Source organism: Carex rostrata, chromosome 4, assembly GCF_964058835.1.
Source record: "Carex rostrata chromosome 4, lpCarRost1.2, whole genome shotgun sequence".
Taxonomy (NCBI): domain Eukaryota; kingdom Viridiplantae; phylum Streptophyta; class Magnoliopsida; order Poales; family Cyperaceae; genus Carex; species Carex rostrata.
This window is the reverse complement of record NC_135921.1, coordinates 12,633,688-12,660,976: the sequence shown is the minus strand read 5'-3', so window position 1 is coordinate 12,660,976 and position 27,289 is coordinate 12,633,688. Positions and strand designations below refer to the sequence as shown.

The 27,289-nt window shown below is 34.9% G+C and overlaps 4 protein-coding genes across 9 annotated transcripts; 1 reads left to right on the top strand and 3 right to left on the bottom strand.

The window, feature by feature from the left end:
* Positions 1 to 878: 878 nt before the first annotated feature.
* LOC144553427 (uncharacterized) lies at positions 879 to 6,106 on the bottom strand. 6 transcript variants are annotated; one of them, XM_078301580.1, is made up of 6 exons: positions 5,615 to 6,104; positions 5,402 to 5,492; positions 3,632 to 4,958; positions 2,999 to 3,256; positions 2,010 to 2,163; positions 879 to 1,205 (listed from the first exon to the last, which is right to left on the bottom strand). In XM_078301580.1, exons 2-6 carry the CDS (start codon positions 5,410 to 5,412, stop codon positions 1,090 to 1,092), a joined length of 1,866 nt encoding a protein of 621 aa, XP_078157706.1. In that variant the 5' UTR covers positions 5,413 to 5,492; positions 5,615 to 6,104; the 3' UTR covers positions 879 to 1,089. The 6 variants fall into 6 exon arrangements, 5 of the variants coding, with proteins under 5 accessions (XP_078157706.1, XP_078157705.1, XP_078157709.1 ...); XM_078301579.1 differs by having other exon boundaries at positions 5,402 to 5,452; positions 5,615 to 6,103; XR_013511369.1 differs by lacking the exon at positions 879 to 1,205 and adding an exon at positions 2,271 to 2,465 and having other exon boundaries at positions 2,026 to 2,163; positions 5,402 to 5,452; positions 5,615 to 6,105.
* A 3,686-nt stretch (positions 6,107 to 9,792) lies between these two features.
* LOC144553260 (beta-1,3-galactosyltransferase pvg3-like) lies at positions 9,793 to 11,529 on the bottom strand. The gene is made up of 2 exons (XM_078301357.1): positions 11,070 to 11,529; positions 9,793 to 10,268 (listed from the first exon to the last, which is right to left on the bottom strand). Exons 1-2 carry the CDS (start codon positions 11,527 to 11,529, stop codon positions 9,793 to 9,795), a joined length of 936 nt encoding a protein of 311 aa, XP_078157483.1.
* Positions 11,530 to 13,245: 1,716 nt separating this feature from the next.
* On the top strand, positions 13,246 to 18,067 carry LOC144553426 (RNA helicase family protein). The gene is made up of 12 exons (XM_078301578.1): positions 13,246 to 13,502; positions 13,596 to 13,642; positions 13,863 to 13,943; positions 14,199 to 14,415; positions 14,688 to 15,096; positions 15,599 to 15,802; positions 15,920 to 16,080; positions 16,188 to 16,373; positions 16,485 to 16,716; positions 16,975 to 17,177; positions 17,332 to 17,466; positions 17,630 to 18,067. Exons 1-12 carry the CDS (start codon positions 13,438 to 13,440, stop codon positions 17,811 to 17,813), a joined length of 2,124 nt encoding a protein of 707 aa, XP_078157704.1. The 5' UTR covers positions 13,246 to 13,437; the 3' UTR covers positions 17,814 to 18,067.
* Positions 18,068 to 22,436: 4,369 nt separating this feature from the next.
* RPT1A (regulatory particle triple-A 1A) lies at positions 22,437 to 27,082 on the bottom strand. The gene is made up of 10 exons (XM_078301592.1): positions 26,862 to 27,082; positions 26,277 to 26,358; positions 25,381 to 25,472; positions 25,216 to 25,293; positions 25,061 to 25,122; positions 24,569 to 24,713; positions 23,699 to 23,917; positions 23,271 to 23,452; positions 22,918 to 23,093; positions 22,437 to 22,801 (listed from the first exon to the last, which is right to left on the bottom strand). The coding sequence occupies exons 1-10, from the start codon at positions 26,946 to 26,948 to the stop codon at positions 22,644 to 22,646; spliced, it is 1,281 nt and encodes a 426-aa protein (XP_078157718.1). The 5' UTR covers positions 26,949 to 27,082; the 3' UTR covers positions 22,437 to 22,643.
* Between the last annotated feature and the right edge of the window lie 207 nt (positions 27,083 to 27,289).

Sequence of the window (27,289 nt, the reverse complement as noted above, 5' to 3'; positions counted from 1 at the left end):
CATATTGTCCCTTTTCTGTTTGATTGTGAATTCCATTTACTTTTAAATAAAGTGGCTTGTTGAATGTTTTTTTATTGATGATGTATGTGATGTGCTTAACGCCTAGCGCATAAATGCGCGGCGGGTTGTCCGGGGGTGTGACACATTTGAATCCTGCTCTAGCACAATTGACATTCTAGTGAGCCATTATCAGCAATAAGGGTAACAACTTAAGTGAGAAGATAATGCCAAGAGCACTTGCGACATGCCAGTTAAATTAAGATACTGGGCTGTCAAATAAAGAATTTTGCTTCAAACTGTTGTTAACCATTCCTTCGTAATTAGCACAATGGAAGTAAATCAATCCAGTGTGTACAGACAGGTTTGAACTTGATATAAAGATATACGATGAAGTAGACAACTTGTCTTTTTTGAGAATTAAGACAATTTAGTTGTCAAAAGATTTTACCAGTATCGTACTAGTTATGGTACCAGAGTCTGAAATTCCTTCTCCACAGCTCCGATTTGTTGCACAAGTCAACAAGTAGCTACGATTTGTTTTTGTTTTTTTTTTCAGAAAGGCATTCATTTTACAAGCACGAGAAAAAAATATATAGATAAATATCAGTTTCATAGAACAATTAAATTCCTCCTAGACATGATATAACATAATCATTGCTCAAAATCACCAAAAATTGGGGCATGATTTTTCATCTTTCTTTATTACATCAAAAGTTTCATATCATAAAATGTACCAATAATTGTGTAGTATCAACGATTCTACATCGACACCAACTGTTAATGCTATGAAACAAGTTAATTTACTGCGTGCAAGGTGCTACAAGCGCCAGAAAATAAAATAAAATAAAAAGGAAAAGAGAGAAAAATTTGTTTCTTATTTTTCACTTTGTGGTATTTAACTGCCTTTGATCTTAGACTGAAAATTTGTAGCAAGTTAAACAAAAAGAGTTACAATAAGCAAAAAAAAAAGAAAAAAGAAAAGAAAAAAAGAACAAACAAATTCTCCTTTCTCCATTGACATAGCACCTATTAACATTCATAACACTAACTAGATTGAAGTATCAAAATTGTTATTAAGATCAGGTGAAATCATGCAAGGCCTTCAATTGTATACCGAAGATCTTTGGCCCAATCAGCTTTAAGCAACAAGGTCCGGAGTGTTTGCATTATATTGTAATCTGGATCCAGCTTTCTTTGCCACCCCTATAAAAAGTTCACAATACGTACCACATCAGTTTAGTACGAAACTAGGTCCCAGTCCGATAACCAGTTCAATGATCTTATATTTCCTTTTTTCTTTGTTTGTTGGTTTATTTGGTTTTCATATGCTTCTCTATTGCTAATTACAGCTTCCTTGGCTCAGAAATTGGGTTTTTGTCAGCTGGGTTTTTTAATAGAACCAACTCAGAATATTACATTACAAATTTCTTATGGTAAACATGACAGTGATTTACTATAGTTATAAAAGAATAATAACCGACTAAAAGGAGAAAAGAAATCCAAAAAAATATGGAGCAAATTCTTTTTTCTTTCTGAAATTATAAGACATTTTTTTATCTAAATTACTAAGAATATCCAACATTATGCATTGACAACTTCACCCCTATCTCTACCAAGCATTTCTCTTCTAAAGCCCTAACTCAACTTTAGCAGATTTAGATGCCAGGTCAGACCATGTGGCACTTTAATTAGTTAATACCAAAAATCGAGAAAAAAGCAATTTAGTCATTTTATAATTAATTCACTTGACCAATAGTTCTGTTGTTGATAGACCACAAACAACAAAAACGCTTTGAATGTCACAAATGTCAGGTCTTATGTATCCATATCCTAGGTGCTGTTTACTGAAAGACGTCAGAAAAAAATTCCATTGATGAGATTAAGTGGCCTCAACTAACAGAACTTACCTTGAGAATACAAAAAGGTGCATCAACTACCAGCACTTGAGAACCAAAGAGGTAAAACCACAAAGGAATGCATTCAAGAAGTTAAATAGAGTAAACTTTCCTCAAGAACTAAAGTGGTGACCATAACAGTGCACACATTGCCGTCGATGTTAACCTTGTGGCGCCTCACCTGATCGAGCAACTGATGCATGCACTCTGCCGGATGCACTACATCTCCCTCTGGGGTTCCCCAAAAAGTGAACGACTTCTCTACCTCCTGTTTTCATGCAAGGGCTTCAATTAGCAAAAGAATAATGGTGATAAATAAAAGAAACCATGCAATGTGAGAATCTCAACAGGAGTCAACGTGAGAGCAGAATATACTTGTTGTCGCATGTAGCGTAGAGCTTGTAGTTGTAGCACTGTAGGCACAGTCAACACCAGTCATTTGACATAATGAGCTGGTAGTGCCAACCATTATGCAATATTTTCATTTTTCTTTTCTTTTTTCCCTTTCATCACATTTTGTTTGCTTTTGTCCTGTACAAATAAGCTTGTATTCCACTCATGGAAAAAGAACTATAAAAATGAAAATTTGTCGCATAAAATCTAGTCAAAAGTGGGAAGTATGCAAATAAGATGTTAATACAACACCTATATTAGTATTAATATAATAACATCTTTTTTAACAAACTCAATATGAAAAAAACAACAACATGATATTAGAAAAAAAAAAAATATAGAAGAAAAGGTCCAAAACAAAAATGTCTACCTGCACAAGAACCTTTCAATATTAAATTGGCCATAAAAAAGAATTATAAATATATTCTTCCCAGACACAAAATATTTCAAATAGAGAATGCAGATGCACTTCTACCAATACAAATGAAAAACAAAATTATTCGAAAATCGGAAAAAGCAGAAGAATTTACGCATAAAATTCTCAAAGAATGCTGGAAACAGGACCGATCAAACTCATATACCGAATGGCCTGATTTGAATTAGTTCTACAGAAAACTGAAAAACTGTAACAGCCTGGGTGAACACAAAGGTTTTGTCAGTAAATAACAATAACATTAACAAATCCTGGAACCTAAGCTAAAAAAAAATACCTTGATGAAGGCCTGGGGGTTGGGGCAGTTCTGGTTCTTTGAGAGCCTGAGTGCGGACAGCGCAGCGGTATGACCATCTCGAAGTGCCACCGCCTTGAAGAACTCAATGAGGTTGACACGGTCGGAGCTGGACAGCTCAGCAGTCATGCCCACGTCAAGGAATACAACATGCGGCTTTGACTTCTTTGTGCTCTTAGGATGCACCACACGCACCAAGATGTTTCCTGGGTGCATGTCAGCATGCACAAAGTTGTCCACCTAAGGGAGAAAAAGAGAAGGGCGACAAAATCAGAGAAAGAACTAGCACGTTGAACCAAGTCTAGTTGGTTATCAAATACTCACTACTTCCTCTCTTCTGATTGCTATTTGTTTAAACTCTTTAAAAAGATTTGTCAGGCCTCCAAAATCCTCAACTAAATTAAAATATATATATATATACTCACTACTTCCTCTCTTCTGATTGCTATTTTTTATAACTCTTTAAAATGATTTGTCAGGCCTCTAAAATCCTCAACTAAATGAAAAAAAAAAAAATTCAAGTGAAATAGAAAACACGTCCATATTCAGCGAGCAACGAAAAGAAAAAAGGTTTAATTCTAGCTCTTATATAGTTAAAAGTTTCAAGTGAATTACCAGAAGCATTTTCAGAAGGGCATGGGTTCCAATGTGCGCAAGGGCACTCTTCAGCTGATCATGACCCTCCAGCTCATCAACATAACGCGAGACGCTCTCACCATCCTCATAAGTCTCGACAAGCACAGCCGGGTGCACAAGTGGGTAGAGGGGTCTGGGAAATGACACATCCTTCCAGCGCCTGAAGTTATAAATAAACCGGCTGAGATGTGCAGCCTCTCTTGCCAAATCTACCTGAGCCATCATAAAAACCGCAAATTGTTGCACGCTCTCGTCAAGTCTCAACCATCTGAGCGTGGGAATGCAATTTGAAATTTTTGCAACAGCATTTATTATGTTGAAATCCCGTCTAATTGCTTCGCCCACACCTGGGTGCCTCACCTTAACAGCGACTGTAAGGTGCTTGGCATTCTTAAGACAGGCTCGGTGTACCTGGGCCACACTGCCAGATGCGACTGGCTCCTCCTCGAAATCATCAAAGATGTCCGAGATCTTACGCCCAAATGACTTCTCAACAGTTCTCTTGGTGTATGCAAAGCTGTGTGCTGGTGCTTTGGTGTGAAGCTTGGAGAGTTCAGAGCACAAGTCAGCAGGGAACAAATCAGGCCTAGTTGCAGCCCACTGGCCCCATTTTATAAATGCGGGGCCCGCTTTCTCCAGGGTTCGGCGGACCACATGCAACCACGTCTGCCTGAACTGGCCGTCAAACCTCTCCGCAAAAGGAGCCATGACTATGCTAGGTGTAAATAGCAATGCAAGGTACACTGACCTTATGAGTAATATTATAAACTCACCTACTGAGAAAACAAAGTTGGTGAGGTACACACGGCTCTCTTGTGCATGCATGTAAATGGAATTACTCGGGGGAAATGAATAATCACCATCAGCATGGGCACGTGTTGTTAGTGCTGCACCACCAGCTGCAAATGCAAAAAGGTATGGTACCACATGGTGCCGTTGCGCAGCTAGGGTTAAGGCACATGCGATCCGACTCACAATTGCAGAGGACACTAGCCTAGAATGTTTCAAACTGGACAGTCGTTTCCATGCAGTTTGGGCCTGGTTCGCCATTAAACCAGTGTAAGAGAAGGAAGAGAAGGTTTTCATGCCATGTTGACTTGTGTAAGGATTTCCCTTGGAGAAGCTATTGGATAAAAGAAAGGTTTTGTATTGCGAGAAACCTCTGGACGAGTGTACGATGGTACGAGTTGTGAATGATGCAGCATGATTGTGTAGCTCGGTTGGGTGAGGCTTTGCATTTGCAAGGAAAGATTGACCGAGCTCTCTGGTCTTTCCCAGCTCATCTTTTTTACTTGCAAAAAGCAACCTAAAGGAGTTGGATAAGCATTGAACTTCAGTAATTAGTCATTAATTAAGACTTAAGAGCCTATTTTGTTAATACATATAAGATTAAATGGGCTACACCATACTGTTTTACTTAAGGTGAAGTGCACTACTTTTACTCATTTTGTTATATTATATTGGTTTCCTCATGGGTTAACTAGGGCCTAAAACAAAATGAAAAGTTTTAACTTAAGCTCTGGAATAAAGCTTTGACAAAATTATAAAAAGGACATAACATCTGAAAGCTAATTCTTTCCTTGGTCAGCACAAAGCTCGGTATCTTCCAATCAAAATCAGAAATTTGCAAAAGATGAAAGGTCCTATTGATCACTGTACCTCAATTAGGGGTCAAACTTGATATGTTTCTATCCTAATATTCACAAAAGTAACAACAGTAAGAAGATACATAACTAGAGAGAAACAAACCTCGACATCATGCTCCAAATTGAAACCCCTTCCACAAGAGATATCAACAACCTGAAACACAAACGGAGGAACTGCGTAAGGACTGCTGCTCCTATACAACGAAAAACTGATTTGAGAAAATAGAAGAAAAAATATACTGGAGAGGATGCTATAGTGGATGACATTACAACCATGTCGGATCGGGAAAAAAAAAACTTAAAATTGAATGCGTACCTTAATTTAGATCCATGACGAGAAGTAGATCGAAAGTTTCGGTTGATTTAGGATGGGTCCACCGATTTGGGTTAGCCAATCGATGGTTGAGACTTGGTCGTGGTGAGTGGGTGGTTTCGGCCGTTGAGCAACAGTGGCAGAGGTGATGAATTAAGGAGGGGGTGTGCAGGTGGTGAGAGGCGGGATTGATGTGGTGAGGATGACCAAGAGGCGGTGGGTTAGGCTTTTAGAGCGAGGTCATGTAGAGGGAGGCGACGCGCGGATGGTGGCAGAGGGGAGGCGAGATGGTAATCGGCGGCTGCGTGAGATGAGGAGGCGGAGAGGCAGAAGGAGAGGTGAAGTGCGGCGGTGGAGAGTGAATCGGGGGTAGTAGAGGAGAGAGGCGGCGGCGAGAGGAGAGACCGAGAGAAGGCGCGGCGGATTGAGATCGTTGGAGGGGGGTGGTGATTCGAAATATTTTTTAGTTACCAGCTTACCACCTTGATATTTTAAAATGTTAACCTTGCCAAAACGACTTTCTGATGTAATCAGAATACAGAGGAAACCACGGAGCACCTACTGTACACGTGTAGCTTGAGTATGGAGGGGAGTGGGGGCCGCCAATTTAACCCAAACTTGGACCTGATTCAGTACTGGTATGCGACCAGCCGACCAGGAAAGGATTGCAGTCAAGGGCAAGACACAAGACACATATCACATATGGGATGGACTATAGGCGGCTACATATCGGTTGATTTGGCGTGAAAGAAATAGACGAGTTTTCACTCAGGAAAAAAGGAGGGTGCAGGACATAATTCAACAAGCGAGAGAGGAGGCATCTAACTGGTATAAGTGTTTAGTTAGGATAGCAGAACCGGCACAGAGGCAGGATGTAGGTTAAAGACTTAAAGCTTTAAAAAAAAACGACTTTCTGATTTCTTTGTTCTTTTTAAATATTTCCGACTTTTTTTTTAATTTCTAAATTCCATGCGGATGATGTCCTATACATAATTCATTTTATTAATGATGGTGAACCGAAAGCTGAATTATTCGGTTGACCGAACTTTGACTGAATTAAATCTGAATAATTCGTGAATTTTACGAATTATTCGCAAATTTTTCTCATAACATTTTTTTGTTTCTTTTTTACTCTCTTGTAGGACTGAGGTCTCTAGTCCGGATATTTCCGAATCATTCTCGAATTATATTTGAATTATTTTCAAATCACAAATTTTTGACCTCGCTGAACTAAACTCGAATAATTATTATGTCATTATGGTCCTAGGCCGTGCTTCAGAACTCCCTGTGTAGAGGAACGGGAAGGAAAAGAGAGTAAGGTGATGCTGGCAATAGCTCCTCTCTAAATAGTAATATGTATATATTTTGATTTGGGAATGAATAACTTTGTCAAAAATTGAACACAGAGCTTATCTTCGCTTTTTTTTTTTTTGGATAGTGTTTTTCTTCTTTTGCGCCTCTCTAATTCCTCTCTTCCAGAGCCGATGATCTCGTTCGATCAAATGTGGCCTGATGAGCTCTCAACTCCGCACAATGTTTCGTCCATTTCTCTTCTTTCGCGTACCTTTTCCTCTCTATCTCTAGAGCACAGTCTTAGAGTGCGCAAAACCTTTTTTCACACATCTTGATCTGCATGGAATTTTTTATTTTCTTATTTTTGAAAAATGGAGCTTCATGCACTCTAGAATTTGTATTGTATGCATTAACTCAAATTTAAGTTAATGCAAAATGAATCCATGTTGTCCGAGGTGTGTTGGTATAAATATTAAAAGAGTCTCGTGCATTTCACTTTGAGTTGGATTGGCTCGGATTCTAATTGAATTATCGTGATGCATTAACTAAAATTTCGGATTCTAATTGGATTGTCATGATGCATTAATTCAAATTATGAGTTAATGCAGAGGATATGGATTCCGCACTCTAATTTGGAAGGGAGGGAATAGAAAGAAAAAAAAAACTTTCCGTCAAATTGTGTTTAATTGATAAAATTATATTGAAAGTGAAGGGTACAAGAGGTGAAAGGTTTAACCTTGTATCATTGTAGTCAATAGAATAAGTTTCTTTCCCAATTTGAAGTGTAACAGATGGAAATAAATTTTATTGCAAATATTTTGAGAAAAAATAACACGAATGCTCAACCTTATATCTTACCTATAAACTTTCATACAATTTTTTTGTTAGTTCTACAACAACTATCAAATTTCTCATTAACTTTCTAAATTTTAATCAACCAAACAAAAAATAAAACAAAAAAAAAAATTAAATTTATCTTCTCTCATTAATTATCCAAACACAACAAATTTAAATATGTTATTCTTCATCTCTATTCCATTCTATTCCCTTCTATTATTCACCTTCCCTTCCTTTCTCTACTCTCCATCCAAACAAGGTGAAGGGTGCGTGGAACCCAATTTTTTTTTTTTATGAAAAATAATTAATTAATTAACGGACCATAATATAGAAGGACAGAAAAAAACTTTCAAATATTAGACCTGAATTGTTTGAAAATTATAACAAATTGGACTAAATTTGTTCCTAAAAATAATGTTTGCAAATTGTACAGTATGATATTTAATTTCTAGTAGTACACAATACATTCCAGCTTAGATATTTGACGACTACGATGACTAGCTGTCTCAGTCCATATTTCCTAACAATAAAAATATTTTAAACAGGCGATGTAAAAACATGATAACGTAACACAAAAGTTAAAATAAATCAAAAATTTTAAAAACTAATAATAATTTCGTTTAAAAAAAATTTAGTTCAGACTTGGGCCTGCATGGAATATAGAAATGGAAAAAAAAAAAAAAAAAAAAAATCAGAAATTTCTGGTAAGGTAAAATTTTAGGTGGTAACTAAAAAAAAAATTCGGCGCGGTGATGGCCTGATGGGATAAGAATATATATATATATATATATTTTAAGTTGTGCATTCTTGATAATTAAAAAGTGAAATAAAATGGTGTTACTGCCTATAACTACACCCAATTTAAATCATGAATCATGGTCAATAATTCATTTTATACAAGTTTTAAATAATGATAGATCAATGTAGTCACCGGTAAATGTTGGTAATAAAGAAATGAGGAAGGATATATCACTTTATTTGATTAGTTCAGAGGCCGAACTAGAAAATTGAGATAGAGAGACTGAATAAATAAGTGTTATGTAATTTTATTTTACGAAGAAGGTTAATAGTATAATTTTTTGTAAAAATATAAAAATTTAAAGTATAAAATTGAAAAATTCTCCCCTCCTACTGCGGCCCCTGGATAAGTTTGCTACTACGTACACTAATCTTAATGGATTCAAATATGCTCCTTTTCTGAAGAAAATGAGCATTCTTCTATTCTTCAATCCAAACCGTTCAAAACCGATTACACGGTTTCAATTACATTTGATTTGTTTTAATAATAATATTGATATAAAAAAGCAATTAAAACCGTGTGATCGATTTTAAATTGTTCGGATTGAAGAATAGGAGAGTGCTCCTCTTCTTGAGAAAAGGAGCAGATTTGAATTCAATCTTAATACCTTCATCTAGTCATTTGTATAAGTCTTAAGGGCTAGTGTAATATAATTCATACATGAAAGGACCTTGTATTTACTTTTTATCAATGCAGGGCTTTTTCTTAATTAAATTATTAAGAAATATTGGTGTGTTTTATCAACTATGGATGATGTAGAATTCTTGAAATATAATTGTTAAGGGATCGGGATTTCTTTAAATTAGAGATATTGTTTATTTATTTCGAAAAAATATTTATATAAAAAGAGTTAAATGTTTAAAATAAGACAATTGTTATTAATAAATCTTGAAATTATCAAATTTTAGACACATAACAATACCTTTTTCAAAACGCTCTAGTCCAATAAATCGTGAAAGAAATTTTGAAGAAATTTTAGTCCAATAATAAATAACAAACATCTTATAAATATTATGAAGAATAATTAGTTTTGAAAAGAAAAAAAAAAGAAAAGATCCACACCATGCATGTGAGTAGAATGCTTATACATCAAGACACCTAAAAAAAAATGAGATTTAATAATTTGGTCTAACAAATGAACCTTTGATTCTCTCTCAAGCTTCACATGCAAGTCTCTAAAAACCAAAGAAAATATAACAAAGTTGACCTATCAAAAAGCAAGAAATTCCATTTAATTATATATTTCCCTTTTCTATGGCAAATGGTATAATCTTGAGGGTTTCAAACGATCGGTGACATTGAAATACTTAAGTGTTCTTGCCCACCGAAGATTATCTTTCAATTTGTGCACAGCCACCGTGTCTGGTATAAAGTCATGCCGGAAACACAAGACGTGCCGTGGCTCAAAATAGTCGTACATTGCCGGTGTAGCATCATACATGTGCACCGTCTTTCCGCCTTCCCTGAACCACCTGCCAGTGATGAGGTCTTCTGGTCCTTTGAGGTGGGTCCGAGCCACATCTGATGTCGCAATCCACTCGACCAGGTCCCACGAGACCACGTAACCCATGCCAGACATGTAGTGGTCGAATTTTAGGCCGAAGCACGGGCTCATCAACCCGAAGTAGAGGCTTTCCCTTGGTAGTCTATTTAGTGTATCGACGAGGTTGTTTAGGCGGAGGTATGTATCATCGTCTGTTTTCATCACATAGTCATACGGCTGCTCACCTGAATTTCATGAAAAAAAAATGTGGTTCATTTAGTGTTACAGAGTGATTGTTCTGTTTCAGTTTATGAACGCTTGCTCTTAACATTTCAACACAATTTGAACACAAAAATTAATATGTTATCACTTAGTTGAAGGAAAAATGTGACGTGACATGACTAATATGTAGTTATTAACATTTATTTTTACGTGGTGTGACTTAAATGGTAGAGGACAACCACGTCATGTGAATAATCATATCACACCGTGATTACATGTGACGTTCACGTCTAATATTGTTTTCAAAATTAAAGTTAGTTCAAAGAAAATAATAACAAAATATAACAAAAAAAATAAACTATTACAAAATATATAAATTATAATTAAGAAATAGTGTTGAAAAAATTGGTCATGAGATATACGTTATTGGATCAATTTATGTGACGTGACATGACTAAGATAGTGGATGATAATCACATCACACGAATGGTCACGCACACAACACGTGAGTCACATTACGTGATCGAAACACGTGACATCACGTGACAAAACTGATAACGGCATGACTAATTTTCTTGACTGATACCAATTACAGGTCACTCAAAATTATTAAGGTACTAGCTAAGACCTTTCGTTTTAATTTTTTTTGGAGAAATGAAAAGATCTAGTCTATTAGTTTTCTTCAAAATCATGTTTATATTACAGAGGATTTCCCCACCCTTGTGAATTTTGTTTTAAAGTATTAAGTTGACAGTAAATTAAATTCACTAATTTCTTCTTGTTTTTCTGGATTCAAAAGGATAAAATTATGGAATTGAACTCACCCTCAAATATCTTGGGAAGACTGGAGAAGTAGGTGTATGTTTTCCCTCCATCCATATTCTCAGCACAATGAAGAATGATTATATCTTCATATCTTATAATCTCCAACGCAACAAGAACAATATCTTCCTCCTTGGTCACGTTACAAAACACAAACTTGATATCTACATGCGCGGTGTGGTTCGGTTGGATCGCATATGCTAGTCGAATTAGATTGCGCCGCTCATAATTTCCCGGCACTGTCAACACGCCAATAAATAACCGGAAATCAGGTTTGACTCTGACTTGTTCGATGAAATTAACATGTGGGTCGACTAATGTGGTACAATCAGATGTCGTCGCTTGTGATTTTGATTCATTCGGGTACACAATTAGGGTTACAAAAATGAAGAGGATGAGAGGGAGGATGATAATTAGTGAGACTCTGGATGTGGATGGCTTAGGAGAGGAGGTAGGCTTCATGACCTTGTTTTGTTTTGTATATATTGATTGTCTTTCTTGGTTGAACTATTTTGAGGAGAAATAAATGGTAGTTAGAACTTAAGGAGTAGTATATATTTTCCTTCTTCTTTCTTTATTGTTTTTGACGAAATAAGCAACTAGGGTTTTGCTTGATTTGTAGAGCAAGTGTGGAGCAAGTAAAGATGCATATATGGGGTTTGACTAGTGAGAGCTTTAATTTCTTGGCTGATTTAAGGAGCAAGCAAAAGCTATAGAAATTAATTTACAACCGGGTAAGCTATGACTTTTATAAAATAATATATATATATATATATATATATATTTTCGAGATCGGCTGTTGTTTGGGTCAAAATTGAAGTTCATTTTTAGGACAATTTTTAATCGCACATGACCGTAGTATTAAAATATCCTAATTAGAGTAGAACTCGCGCTACGTACGCTACAGGTTTAATTGATAAATTGATACATTGTTAAGGAGACAAGTGATTATATCTCCATATTGGAATTGTTAATAGCAATTTGTTAAGGTTTCAAAGAGATGCGAAGAATAGAAGAGAAAATTTTATGAGAAAACTTAATTGTATTTTTGACTTTATTATTAAATAGAGTACAAATGAAATATATTTATAATAACATAAATTTCTAAAAAGAAAACTCTATAAATGACATCTGATAAAATACTCTATACCATATACTAAATACTAAATTATTCCTCCTTAATATAGCATGTCAAATATATATTGAGATGAGAGACATACACAATAATTTCTCTGAAGTTTTGAATTATTGGAATGAATATTTAAAAATTATATCCCTATATTGTTAAGAAGATAAGTGATTATAGAGTGAGTCTATGGTACTATGCATATTACAATTTGGCACTGTGCTACGGCTCTATATTCGAGTTTTCAAATCCTAACGGTCGATCCGAACCGTTCATCTTGTTCTCCATATTAATATGTGTTCGGAGACCAAATTTTACATTTTTTTAAAATTTTTTACTATTTTTTTAGATATTTAGAAAATCACTTGATCTGAAAATTCTGGACCATCCAAAAACAGTGATTTTCAATAAATTTAAAAAAAATAGTAAAAAATTTTCAAAAAATGTAAAATTTGGTCTCCAAACACATATTAATATGGAGAACAAGATGAACGGCTCGGATCGACCGTTAGGATTTGAAAACTCGAATATAGAGCCGTAGCACGGTGCCAAATCGTAATATGCATAGTACCATAGACTCACTCGTGATTATATTCCTATATTGCCCATTTCAATATCCAATGAAATAAATATTGGAATATCACAGCGAAGGGGAAGATAGAATGGAATGGGCCTGTGTTTACTATTGAGAGTGTTACTGTTTATCTTATTTTTCTTTCTGTATATTTATCGAATGAAATGGGCCTATGTTAATATAGAAAGGAATTCCACAATAAATTCAAAAAATTATATAAGGGCCTGTTTGGAAATGGAAGCATGCACGATTAATCTCACTTGGGCCTGTTTTCCCTTTTTCGCCAAGTCCGTGTCCCCGCCGGTAGGTACAATCTAAAATAACCGACGGCCCATATTAATCTCATTTGGGCCGAATTCGATCCGTTGCATACGGAAACTGTAGGGAGTCTGCTTGGAGATTCGTACCAAGTAAAAAGAACGGTGCAGATTTAGCATTGGCTGATACGGATTCTTTCGGCAAACCCTTTAGCCTTTACTCTCTCTACTACCATTGCACCGTCGCGCTCTCTCTCTCCCCACCGGCGCCGCCGTCTCTCTGCTACTGTACCGTAACCTTTTCTGTTTTTTTTTTTTCTACTTAATCGGTGACAACAATACACCCTAGGAAGTCAAAGTTAGTTCACAAGGGAATAAGGAGCTGCTTTCAAGGAGATTAGAAGTAAATAAAGATGCCAGCACCGACTAATTCTAAGAGGAAGCGTGGCCAATCTGATCAAGGACATTTTATAGCTAGGTATTTTCCATCTAGTTTAATTTCAGTTTTGATTGGTTTTGGTAGAGATTGTCATGGGTTTGATTTTATGTTTTTATTATGTGAATTTATTAGGAGAAAGTTGATTCTACAGCAACGGAACTTATTGCCTATTGCATCAGGTTCTCTTTTCTGCAATGTTATATTGTTCTAAATTGCATAATTTTTTTAAGAGGATGGATTAATGAATTAACTTGTGAAAGAAAAAGAAGTGATGGCAAATGACTAAATTAATCTCTTTTTTTTTTTTTTTGTTATGCTTGCAATCATTAAAACATATTGGGTCTTAATTTCATATTGTATCCATTTAGCTATTTTTAATTTGGTCTGTGTGGGTTTCAGCTAAGGAGAGGCTTGTGGAGGAAGTGAAAAAGAATAACACTTTAATTGTTGTTGGAGAAACTGGAAGTGGAAAAACAACACGTAAGTTTTCTGTGTAAAATTCTTGCTTGTACCATTACAATTTATTTGTCATTCTGACATGACATTGTGTTATATAATTGCTACCTTGTTCTGTTATTCTGGATATGCCTTTTGTCATGTCAAAAGTTTAGAACAGCAACTAATGTTAGGTGAAGTAATACACAGAATGTATTCTTTTCGAAATAAGCCCCTCAGATAATTGGTCTTGGTGTTGTTGTTGATATTTCTATATTTATCTTGAACATTTTAATGCAGAACTACCCCAATACCTTCACAATGCCGGCTTTTGTCAGGACAACAAAATAATAGGGGTAACTCAGCCTCGTCGGGTTGCTGCTATTACTGTTGCCAAGCGTGTGGCTGAAGAGTGTAATGTTGATTTAGGTCAGAAGGTTGGGTACTCGATTCGATTCGATGACATGACATCTCCTGCTACCAGGATCAAATATATGACTGATGGTTTGCTCCTACGGTAATTTATATTTATTTGGGGTTACATGTTTTCGAAACTAAAAGATTACCATGCAACCTGTATTCAGTTGTACAAGTCCTGGTGCTGCTCAGGTTCTGTGCCAAGTAAATTAAGGTTTTATTTTTATTTTGTTGGTTGTTGGTGTTTCTGCTTCACCTACGCCAAGATTCTCACTTGGAACTCGAATGGCTTCAAAAGCAAAAGGAAATAATGCTTTAGCATTAAATTTGATTTGTTTATCTAACTTATGTTTTAATGATTTCTATTTTCAGAGAGGCTCTTTTAGACCCACATCTGTCTAAATACAATGTCATTATAGTAGATGAAGCGCATGAGAGAACAGTGCACACTGATGTGCTATTAGGCTTGTTGAAAAAAGTACAATACTCCAGATCAACTGCTTCTGGAATGAATAAAAACCTTGGAAAAACAAATGAGCAAAAGAACTCCAACCAAGATCAATTATCTCAGGGGCTTATTTCGAAATCATGCCAGACTTCCAAATTAGCCCCTTTGAAATTAATAATTATGTCAGCCAGCTTGGATGCTGGGTGTTTTTCGGAGTATTTTGGTGGTGCCAAGGCTGTACATGTTGAAGGGAGGCAGCATCCTGTAGAAATACTGTATACATATCAGCCTGAGTCTGATTATCTGGAAGCTACTCTAATTACCATATTTCAGGTTTGGCCTATATTCCTTGTAGTCAATATTTTAACTAGATTTATATGTACAAGGGGTCTAGTATGCACTAATAACTTGGAAAATGTAAACCATATGTATAACGGAAACATTTGTTTTTTCTTTTGTCGAATTGCAATTAGTATTTTAAAATATGCAATTAGCACAACAATTTCTTTGTATTAGCAACAACCTATCATATTGAACTTTTTTCTTAACGCTGTACTTGTGAGATTAATGTGCTGGTTTACTTTCTGTTGTATATGTATAATTTTTACTAGTAAGAACCTTGAACTCTTTTCCAATGCACAAATTGAATTAAAAATCAAGAAAACGAAAATGGAAAGTTGAGCTAAACCTTGATCTCTTGCGAAGTTAGCACTTGTACGATAGTCGGTTGTATTATAATATTATTTTATTCTGGTAGTTCGTAATTCCTTTTTGTCTAATCATTGGTCAACTTTCAATTTCTTAATATTCTGTTGATTTCTTATTACATTTTAAGATTCATTTAGAGGAGGGACCAGGTGATATCCTTGCTTTCCTAACTGGCCAAGAGGAGATTGAATCAGTGGAGAGGCTTATACAAGAGCATATTCAAAAGCTGCCACAAGAAAATAATAAAATTACAACCATTCCTATTTATTCTTCTCTTCCGTCAGAACAACAAATGAATGCTTTCAAGCCAGCGCCTTCTGGCTTTCGAAAAGTGAGTGTGATTAAATTTGTTTTCATTTAAAATCTCTTCATTTTGAAAGTGATCATCTGTGGCCTTACTACATTACCATCATCTTTTTTCAATTGATGTATGCTCTTTTCATGGTAGGTTATCTTGGCTACAAATATTGCTGAGACATCTATAACAATACCAGGCATTAAGTATGTTATTGACCCTGGTTTAGTTAAAGCTCGGTCATATAATGCTGTGACGGGTATGGAATCATTAAATATAATTCCCACCTCCAAAGCTCAGGCCCTTCAAAGAAGGTAATTTGGTCGTTCCTTTATCCTTTGTTTATTATTTTTCTTTTTAATGGCTTTTTGGGTTATTCTTGAAAATTTATAGTGACAAGAACTTTTCTCTTAATATGTAGTGGTCGAGCAGGGAGAGAAGGGTCAGGAAAATGCTTAAGGCTTTACACAGAGAGCGAGTTTAGGAAATTGACTGATTCCACTGTGCCTGAAATAAAACGTTGCAACCTTTCAAATGTTGTCCTTCAGCTTAAGGCTCTTGGTATTGATGACATCATTGGGTTTGATTTCATGGAAAAACCTTCAAGGTAAATCTTACTGTCATGCACTCTCTAGGTAATAAATGTTCTGTCACCCTTGCTTAATAAAAGTATTCCAGAGACAATTCTAATATATATGTGCATGATATCTTTCCACAGGATGGCAATAGTCAAATCTCTGGAGCAACTGCTTTTGCTAGGTGCTTTGACAGATGACTACAAGCTGTCCAATCCAGTAGGAGTTAAAATGGCCAGGTTGCCATTGGATCCGATGTACTCTAAGGCACTGATTTTGGCTAGTGAATTTAAATGCTTGGAAGAGATGTTGATTGTTGTCTCCATGCTTTCAGTTGAATCTATTTTCTACTTCCCCCGTGAGAAGTTAGAAGAGGTGTGCATTAGGAACTTCTAGTAGGCTTGGTCTATTGTTGGAGATTATTTTTGTTTCTTTTGAGAAGGATCTAAGTCCTACATCCACAAGGCGTCCCCATTTTAGGGAGAATGAAATCACCTTTACGGGTGTAAATCATGACCCATAATTTTTTTTTTTTTTTGTGAAATTCATTAAATGTCATCCCAATATCACCTTTTAGGTACTAAGCCATTTGCACTTATTATCTTTTGGTATGTTATTTAATTTTATAATTAGGCAAGAGCTGCAAGGAAAATCTTTTCAAGCTCGGAAGGGGATCACATAACGTTGGTTAATGTGTACCGAGCTGCAGCAGATTGTTTAGAAAAGGGTAAGAATGCAAGCATGAAGGAGAAAACATTGGAGAAAACCTTAAATAAATGGTGCAAGGAGAATTTCATAAATTATCGATCACTTAGACATGCACGAGACATCCATAGGTTATCTCTCATTTCGTTAGTTACTAATTTCATAAAAAATATTAGAGCCATTTTTGTGTTGGCCTGATTTTTTTTATTTTACTATTTGGGAACTGTTTATTTATGTAATGAGTTGATTCCTTTTATATTATTTTTTCCAAACTGGTTTTGGCAGCCAAATACAGGGTCACGCAGTGCAGATGGGCCTAAGTATTTCATCCTGTAGAGATGACATGCTTCAATTTAAGAGATGTCTCACTGCCTCCTTTTTCCTAAATGCGGCTCTTAGGCAACCCGATGGATCGTACAGGTCCAAAACTTCCATATGCATTTCTTATAGTTTCTATATATTGTATCAAGTACAAGTGCAGGTTCAATTGTCTCATGTTTTGATTTTTTTGTTTTTGTTTTTGTTTTCCATACAGATTTGGCAAGGGTTTATTCTAATTGTCTCTGTTTTTATTGTCAAGCAGGGCTATGGCAAGTGGTCAAAATGTTCAAATTCATCCTTCATCAGTTTTGTTCCGAACAAAGACGGATTGCATTATATTTAATGAGTTGGTACGGACAAATCACACCTATGTCAGAAATCTGACTAGGATTGATCCTTTGTGGTTGTCCGAATTGGCACCTCAGTACTACGCTACCGAAGGCTAACGAACTTTTATGTTGTTGTTGAGGTGAGATGGTGGTGTAACTGATAATGCGGCTGCTACTGTGGGATAGGTTAGATAAGAGTATGACTTGAGATGTTTTTAAATTGATTAAGATCACTAACAGACAATGCATGCAATGTCTTGTAAATTTATTTCAGCATTAAATATATGCAAAAAAATTGAAATCTCTCTAAATTTTCTTAAATAAATTTATTTTGCAGCTAGCTAATCACATTAGAGATATATTTATTCTTACGCAGTGATAGTTATCTATGACTTTTAGGGATTGTTTATTAAAATGTAGTCGGAATTGATAAAAATCACTAACACATGCACACATACAAGCTGCAACAATCAGGGGCGAATGCATGATTTTTGTCAGGGCGGGAAAATAATCGGATGCAAATAGCTTATCGGGTACAATTCATCATAAAAAAAATACCAATTAATATAATAAAAATCCTAAATTACTTGAAAAAAGAAAAATCAAAAATTCAACATTTATAGGGAATTTGAAATCAACATTTTGATTCAAATTGGCAACCTCTGCCTTTGAATTAAAAAAAATAAAATTAAAATAAAAACATTTTGGTTCAACTAATTTTCGCTATTTGGGATCAGCACCTATTTGGGCTCCGCTAATTTGTTTCGCTCAGAGTTTATATGGGCTTCGTTCCGTCTATTAGAATTCCAGAATGGGCTACAGGGGGGGCAATTTGAATTCCAGGGAGGGACAGAGATCTGAAAAACATATTTTTAGCACTATTTTTGAAAATCCAGGGGGGGCAGATGACCCCCCCTGTGCTACAGTGGATCCGCCCCTGGCAACAACATTATGAGCGTTTGCATAACTGTCAATATATCTTTTAGAATTAGTACATAATAGACTTGTATGTACGCACTTGATAATATTTGGAACATTTTTGGTCATTGTATTATTTAAAATGAGGATTTGAAATTGATTAATAACTCTATTATGCATATGCAATGTATTAGCAGGAATTCATTTTAGAGAAGTTGATGCATCTTTGAAAATTGTATTGCGGTTTTCGTGAATTTGTAATTCGAATTATGGATTAAATTGTTTAAAAGCACGACTAAACACATGAATTTATTGTAAATGTATTTCGAAAGGACTTTTTACACAAATTTAAAGTATCTTCTAGAATTAGTAGTACAGACAAGTTTATATACAATTGTTTATAATAATAGAGTTAATTAAAGCGCTGCATATTGGAAAGGTTGCACATAATTCTACTGAGTTCATTTTTTCAGTCTAAATTTTAACTTAAAATCAAACCAAACGCATCAGGTATTGAGCTCTAAATTATATAAAATAACCGTACGGTTGGCTGAGTTAATTTAATTGTTGGGGCAATGGCAATTTACCCATTTGAGTGTTTATCTTAGCCTCTATTTAATTGTTGGACATCATTTGCGGAACCCCAAAAACTATGTGAGATGTCATTAAGGCCCTGTTCGGTGTTCTCATGGGTTGGGGAATGGGTGTGGGTTTTGAACTGATTTTTACTGTGCTCGTGGGAAAAAAAGAATTCAGTCTGAGTGAATTTTTTTTTTCCCACGAGCACAGTAGTGCGCCGAACAGGGCCTAAGAGGGTTCCAATGCCTCATTTTTTTATACCTCATCATACCTCATATTTTATATCTTTATTTTCTTCTTATTCAAAGTCTAAATTGTCGATCCGAACCGTTCAACATAATATCCATACTAAAATATGGTTAGGGATAAAATTTTATAATTTTTGAAATTTTTTTTACTATTTTTTAAGATAGGTAGAAAATCACTGTTTTTTGAACGGTTCAAAAACAGTGATTTTGTACCTATCTTAAAAAATAGCAAAAAAATTTCAAAAAATATAAAATTTCATCTCCATGCATATTTTAGTATAAATATTTTGTTGAACGGTTCGGATCGACAATTTGGACTTCGAATACGAAAATATAAAATATGAGGTATGATGAGGTATGAAAAAAAATGAGGCATTGGAACCCTCCTCGTCATTTTAATGCATGAGTTTCCTTCCTATTTATTTTAATGTCATTTGCTTTAATTTTGTTCATTTTATTTATCGATAAATGACATTATCCTTTGTTGATACATTTATATTTATTTTGTTCATTTTATTTATCTTCATTATACTTTAATTTTTAGATTAATAAAATATAAGTTTTACAAAGTTACAAAAAAGTTTAAGAAGTAATTTTTATTGACCTCACCAAATAAAAAAATTACTGTGAGATTTTTCTCCCTTCCTTTACTCTTCATATAAAGTGTTAGATTACGATTGGATCGTCAAAAAATAATACATTTTTGGTGCCTCTATCATGCCTATATTTTTAAAAACTTAAAAAACTTAAAAGTCAAAATAAAACCGTTGAATATGATCTATATCATTTTATCTATACACTTGTAAAAAATTATGACATTTCAACTTTGTTTTGGTTGTAATCAAGAGTTTGTAAAAACGTACTAATGTGGATAATTTTTAGACGTTAATTTTTCAACTAATTGATTCACATAAAAAGAAAACCAAAATGTGATAATTTGTTTTGAGCACATAGATAAAATAGCATAGATCACATTTAACGATTTTATTTTGAAGTTTATAATTTAAATTTTAAGTTATTAACGTTTTAAAAATGAAGGCACAAAAAATGAAGGCACTTGAATCCTCCTCTACAAAAATTATGTTATTTGAATTAATGTATGAGAATATTTTGAAATGAATATTAATACGAATAATAATAAAAAGTCTTGTATTATTCAGAATAATAGCTTGCTAAGATTTATATTCTTAGCAAAGGTTGCAAGAACAACAGAAAGAATAACAGAAATATCCAAGAAAGTTGAGAAAATAAACTGATTAATGTGAAAATGAAATTGAAGCCATCTGATCAGAAGGCACACCAATCATGATGAAATCTAAAGGTAGAGAGAACAGTACTGTCGACGTGTACATTCTTCCGAACCTTGCTGCTTACCAATCTTTTAAAGAGGATATAATAGATTTGGGAAAATATCTAGACTTTGCTGTTTGTATACTAAGTATTGGAAGCGCAAACCAGAAATTAAAAAGAAAAAAGAAAAAAATTAAGGTAGCCAACTCTTCATCTTTTGGGGAAGCTTTAGGGAGGAGTCAGAATAACTGAGTGCTAATTTAATATAACATCACATTGGTTTGTGAATATGTATTACTAGAATACATTTGCAATACAATACGTTGCATATGCACAATAAAGTTTTTAATCAATTCAAATCATCGCTCAAGTAACACAATCACCAATACTGCTCCAAACGCTACGGTTTAACATATTTTTTTTGAGAAAAAAAAATATGGGTCTTATGCACATTTAATTAATTTAATTGCAGTTAGAATGATTGTATCCACAATTTACAAATCTGTGCGCTGAACGAATTAAAAAAAAAAAATACTCTTTTGAAATCTTATCCCAATCATACGGATCAGATTCGAAGCGCCGTGGTAAAAGAAACATTTCGTTCTCTGTCAAGAAATAAAATAAAATGAAACAGTTCGAAGGTCTATTTACTATTTTACTGTAACTAACAATTAAGAAAGGCAATAGACTTATAGACGGTAACAACTAATCATCAATTAACTTAATAATAATTAATAGTGTTTTATTTAATTCGATGCATCTACTTTTTTGGTGGATCAAAATAGGAAATTTGAAAGTCCCACTGTACAACATTGCATTTAACGAATTCATCTCTAGTGATTTCACCTAATCTTATTGTAAGATACAGATTAAAATTATATGATCAACATGTCAAATACAAAAGTTTAGTGTCTTAGTGACCCTGGACAAATTTACACTTGAGACCTCTAATTTTAGTTTTTTATTTTATCCACCAGCTTATCACCTTATTTTATTGCTTTCCATCTATATTACCCTCATACTTCATATATGGTCCCGTATCTGTATTCGATACGTATCGAATACTGTACCGATACCCATACTCGTATCGCCATATCGTTTTAAATATTATTGTATCGTTGTATCTGTATCATATCCGATACAATACTGTACCCAGTACACGTATCCATACAACATAGCTTTCCATAGTCCGACGACCTTTGTGAGTATATGAATCTCTCCCTCAGGTATTTGAAAGGATACAATATCTAAAAGACGGTATGAATTAATCCCAACCGAACCAAGCTCAATCCGATACCTACGAACGATATAGGGAGTCTGTTTTGAAATTCATGCTGAGTTAAAAGAACGGTCCAAATCTAGTCATTATACCCTAGGGATACCAATTATAGTACTGACAAAGGGCCCCGCACAAAGATGTTTTTCTTGTATAATTTTAGTAGCAGATTACTTGCTCGTACAAAATAGGATTCCAAAATGGATCCTGTATCAAGTTGGAATGATACTAATGCTCGATCAAAACACCTGTAAAACGTTCTACCTTTCTACGTCATAATAACCTGATTGTAAAATATAACCGGTTCTACAGAACGGAGGAACTTTTGTTAGAATCAGTGAATAATCGTTCCAAAAAGAACAAAAAGATATCCAATTTTGAACTTCAAGCTTCTGGATCTTGCACAAACTTCACTAGGTTAAAAACATATAAAAACACCACCTCCAAACTGAAAACAAATGGTGAATTACACTAAATCACATAGAAAGTTATCCCCTAGAAATGGTACCAACTAAGAACAAATAAAAATTTCCCTGCATTGATTAAACGTATAAATTCAGTACAACAGTAAATGCCAGGTATGTATAAAGATGAGGATAAGTCCACCAGAGAAGGAGATTAAGCTAAACACAAAATCTAGTTGTACACCATGTATTTAGGTGTGGCACTGAATTTCTGGTAACCCTTAATGACCTTGTTCACTGCATCAAGGAAATCCTTCTCTGTTACTGTCTTCCTTCGGGCCCGAATTGCATACATACCTGCTTCGGTACAGACACTCCTAATGTCCGCTCCTGTAATTTATCACAAATGCAAAGATCAATTACACTGATAAGCTAGTAGCTGATGTTCTTCAAAAAAACAAAACAAAAAAGCTTGATAGAATAGGTACAAAAACAAAAAAAAATACCTGTTGAATTGGGGCAGAGACGAGCAAGAAGCTCAAAACGGATGTCCCTCTCGCAGTTCATGGTACGGGTATGAATCTTAAAGATCTGGGTGCGACCTTCCAGATCAGGCAATCCAAATTCCACCTTTCGATCCAACCTACCAGGACGCAGCAATGCTGGATCCAATGTGTCAGGCCTACAAAATAACAACTTTGTAAGTTCATGAACTACAATGATAGTCATTACACATCCAACAAACAACAAATGAACATTAGATTAAACACGACTAAGGGAATGCAAAAATTTAATTCAAATTTTGTTTTAATTAAAATGTCAAGTGGTTTATAAATAGATTCATTAAGGATCCAGGTACCTATTTGTGGCCATGAGAACCTTGATGTTACCACGAGCATCAAACCCATCAAGCTGATTGACAATCTCAAGCATAGTCCTCTGTACCTCATTATCTCCACCAACACCATCATCAAAACGGGCCCCACCTATCGCATCCACCTCATCAAAGAACACTATGCAAGCCTTCTTGGACCTAGCCATCTGCAGATTTTATGTACAATTAGACACAGCAATATTTCACACAAGCACTTGGACATTTCTATAAATCCTTGAACAATGAAAACCAAAACTAATTTCACATAGGTATGGATTTACTCTGAGAGAAGTACTAATATTGTATTTTTTGGCCGCAAAATATTTTCCATGTAGTTCTCTTAATTTATTTCCCTTTCCCCAAGCAGGTGAATTCAATATAACAAGAGATCACGTCAAATAAAGAAAATCGACCTGGAAGAGTTCGCGAACCATACGGGCGCCCTCTCCGACATATTTCTGAACAAGCTCACTGCCAATGACACGGATGAAGCACGCATCAGTTCTGTTGGCCACAGCTCTTGCCAAAAGGGTTTTGCCAGTACCTGGTGGACCATAGCATAGTACACCTTTCGGGGGGTCAATACCGAGCTTCACAAACTTCTCTGGATGAAGCATAGGCAGCTCTACAACCTGATGGATGGAAAAAAAAAATATTTGTAAGCAATTAGTTTTAACAGCAAGCAAGACATGGCACACACTGCTCTTACATCTTTAAATCTAATTCCTCGACATTCTAGTGATCAGCTTACATTTGGATAATTGATAAAGGCTTAATTGCCAAATAAATGTTAACTTAGGCATATTTTCATTAAAACCGGGGATCAAATACACAGCTCGGTTCAGGGGCAGAAGGCAGGGCGTGGAACAGGGTGGGGAAAAAAAAATAGGATGGGGGCATAATTTGTATAATATTTATAAATTAAGTGTACTTGTATAAATAGTTATGAACAGAAGTAAAGATTTAGAGAAATATTTGGCAAAATATTTTGTACTATGAAGCATAACTTCATAATTACTTTTCAAATCAATCATACGTTTACAATTTTTGTCATTTGAACTATAGTTTTAGCAGTATACTTTCAAAAATATTTTTTCCAGAGGGACAAGTGCCCCCCTCTGGCTACTCGTGGTTAAGCCACTTGCTCAGTTACATCTGGAACAATATTATCAGCAAGGCTTTGTATGTATTAGCCAATCTTTGCAGTACCAGTCAACATTGCAATCCTTGGATAATCATATATGTATTGATGGAAAGTAGGACTTAATCTATAAAATGATTACCTCGCGCATCTTTTCAATTTGGTCCTTGCATCCACCAACATCATTATAAGTAACATCAGGTTTCTCCTCCACAGTCATCATTGTTACACTTGGATCAATCTTTGGTGGCAATGGTATCTGGATTTGGTACTTGTTTCTGTCAACACTGAAATAAATAAAGAAAATCCATTACCATTTTGAAGTCACCTAAAAAGGTTTATGGGTAAGCTACAAAAAGTGAATTCAATAGAGAACTAGAAAAGCCGGTAATACAGCCTTTATTCTCAATAACGTACGGACTCCTGGTATACAACCAGCAAAAAGCCTGTATTGGTTGGTCTCTAGCAAATTTAATTTGAATAATGCTCTAAAATCTAAATGCTAAAGAACACTAGCATGGGTATGACATCCTTAGTGCTGCTTCAGCTGCACTGGTACTGGTACACAAACAATCCTATGTGATAGATGGTAGAAATAATTAACAGATAATGAAATTTATGAACTATATTTTACCCAACACGCATGCCTTCTTCAATATCAGTAGGAGAGACTTTGTCGCCTAAGCCAACAACAAACTGCAACAAAATAGGGTAAAATATAAGAGTAAAAAACCAAAATAAATTTCGCACTAAAAAGAAATCCATTAATAAAAGTCACAGAGCAAATACCTTTGCAATTTGCTTAACATTAATAACATACTTTGCATCTTCTGTATTCGGATTAATTATTTTGGTACATCTTGCAACCTGCACCAACAATAAAAACATTAGTCTAAAATATACAGAATATATAGACTTTCCTTTATGAAGGTGCAAAAAAAATTAAAAGTTTACCTGAAGAGGTTGCTCTTCTTGCATCATTTGTTTGTCAGAAACTAAATCCCATTGGCTTGGGGCAGCTAAACCTGTATCAGACTCTTTGATTCCTGTTTTCCAGTAAGAAATCCAAATCAACATATTGATTAAAAATTTGACTATTTTAAGATGAGTTTAACTGAAGCTACGATTACAAAGTTCAACAAAACAAATTTTCTGTATCACAATGGAAGAGCAACCATTGAACTTGAGTACTACCTACTCTTCACGATTCTGTGCAAGCTAAGATCATATTCTACCCAGATGTGATAAAAATGACACTTGTAAACAGAAAATTTGCAAACTAACCACAGAGAAAATGTACAGTATCTTAATCACACCTGAAATTCATAACATATCAAGCTTTTAAATATCACGCTTTATCAATGTTATATCATGCTTTATCAGTTTTGTGTCATACCAAAAAATATATATAAATCCACATTACAGAGGTTTTTGTTGATATAGAGAAACAGACAAGTTTGATATCTTCAGTGTGAACTATCCTATACTAATTATTTAAGACCCAGATTATAGCATCAAGCCATTCCTACATATAAACTAGTTATGTTATCTTTTCTATCTTCCTTTTCGCATTAGAACAATTAAAAAAAATAGAACAACAACACCTTAATGGTCTCTTTCTTTCGAATCGTCATTCATGCATTATGGAATTCCAATGGTACAACAATTTAGTATCATGTTCGGAAATGTGTGGTGCTTATACCATGAAAGAAAATGCTTTAAAACATATGCCAGTATTGTGATGTATTGACCATTTATCATTCCTAAACACAAAATGACTCCCTCGCCACTAAAAAAGACTGCTAACACATTTTCAAACCTTGCAAAAATGGAAAAAATAAGCAACTCACCACATAGGTCGTTAATTTTCTTGGCCTTCTCCTTAATTTCCTTTTCTGTCTGTTTTATGCTTGTAGAGTATGGTCCTAGACCCTGTAGAAAGAGCATTAAATAATAATCAGAGCATTCACAAGATCTAAATTTAGGATCTGAGAAAAAAGGATAAATACCACAAAAGATTTTGAGTATATATAAGTGAAACGTTGAAAAAGAAAAATTTCACAAGGCCAATCAGAAGAAATACTGTGCTTTTGTTTAGAATAAAAAAAGCCAGAAGAACAAACTAAATCAGAACTTATAATGTCCTTCCCTATAGTCAATTTAAGTTTAAAACTGGTACAGGACTTAGTTATTTTAAGCCCTAGGTAAACTTGGATTTAGAAAGGTAGTACAAAATGCAAAATTCTTCAATTGCGAAAAACTAGATTTTCAAAACATCACCCACAGAAAAATACTAAGCAGAAAATCAAAATGCTTTACAGAACAATCGCCGGTCCAAATAATAACACAGATCCAAGTCTTCAACCAAGACAACCACAACATCTGAAAAAATAAAAGAGAGAACTAGACGAATTAGCTAGGGATTTTAAACGCACATAGGTTTTAAGGAGAGCAATATCGTCTTCATCGAGAGGCCGCGGGTTCTTCTCGTTGAGGATCTCATCTTCTGGATCGTGCGCCATTGAATTCTCTCTCTCAAACTTGGCAGGGATTCCTCTCTCTTTCTAGTAAGCAAAAAGCTCGAGCGAACCCTTCTTTCTCCTCAAGAAAAGCATCAGCTCTAATCAATTTCTAGGTCTAGGCAAGGAGTCGGTCCGGGTACCTGTGGGACCTATCAGACAGTCATCTCATCTGCTGTATTAATATCACCTAAAGTAACTTGTATTTTGAGTTTACATTTATACCGTCAGATCTGTTGTGACACGAATATTAAAGTTACCTGTGCATTTCACCTCGGACAGGATTGGTCCGGATCCTAATCGGACGGTACGTACCTAAACTCATAATTTGAGTTACTTCAGAG

Excerpts from the sequence above, each read along its gene's own strand:
- LOC144553427 (XM_078301580.1), bottom strand. Across the intron at positions 3,257-3,631 it reads CCCTTCTGAAAATGCTTCTG|GTGGACAACTTTGTGCATGC; the intron begins GTAATTCACTTG and ends TTTCTCCCTTAG. Across the intron at positions 2,164-2,998 it reads ACCCCCAGGCCTTCATCAAG|GAGGTAGAGAAGTCGTTCAC; the intron begins GTATTTTTTTTT and ends GCATGAAAACAG.
- LOC144553260 (XM_078301357.1), bottom strand. The coding sequence starts at position 11,529 with ATGAAGCCTACCTCCTCTCCTAAGCCATCCACATCCAGAGTCTCACTA. Across the intron at positions 10,269-11,069 it reads TCTTCCCAAGATATTTGAGG|GTGAGCAGCCGTATGACTAT; the intron begins GTGAGTTCAATT and ends CATGAAATTCAG.
- LOC144553426 (XM_078301578.1), top strand. The coding sequence starts at position 13,438 with ATGCCAGCACCGACTAATTCTAAGAGGAAGCGTGGCCAATCTGATCAA. Across the intron at positions 13,944-14,198 it reads TGGAAGTGGAAAAACAACAC|AACTACCCCAATACCTTCAC; the intron begins GTAAGTTTTCTG and ends ATTTTAATGCAG. Across the intron at positions 14,416-14,687 it reads ACTGATGGTTTGCTCCTACG|AGAGGCTCTTTTAGACCCAC; the intron begins GTAATTTATATT and ends TTCTATTTTCAG.
- RPT1A (XM_078301592.1), bottom strand. The coding sequence starts at position 26,948 with ATGGCGCACGATCCAGAAGATGAGATCCTCAACGAGAAGAACCCGCGG. Across the intron at positions 24,714-25,060 it reads GAAGAAGGCATGCGTGTTGG|TGTTGACAGAAACAAGTACC; the intron begins GTAAAATATAGT and ends TATTTATTTCAG. Across the intron at positions 23,094-23,270 it reads GTTCTCATGGCCACAAATAG|GCCTGACACATTGGATCCAG; the intron begins GTACCTGGATCC and ends GTTATTTTGTAG.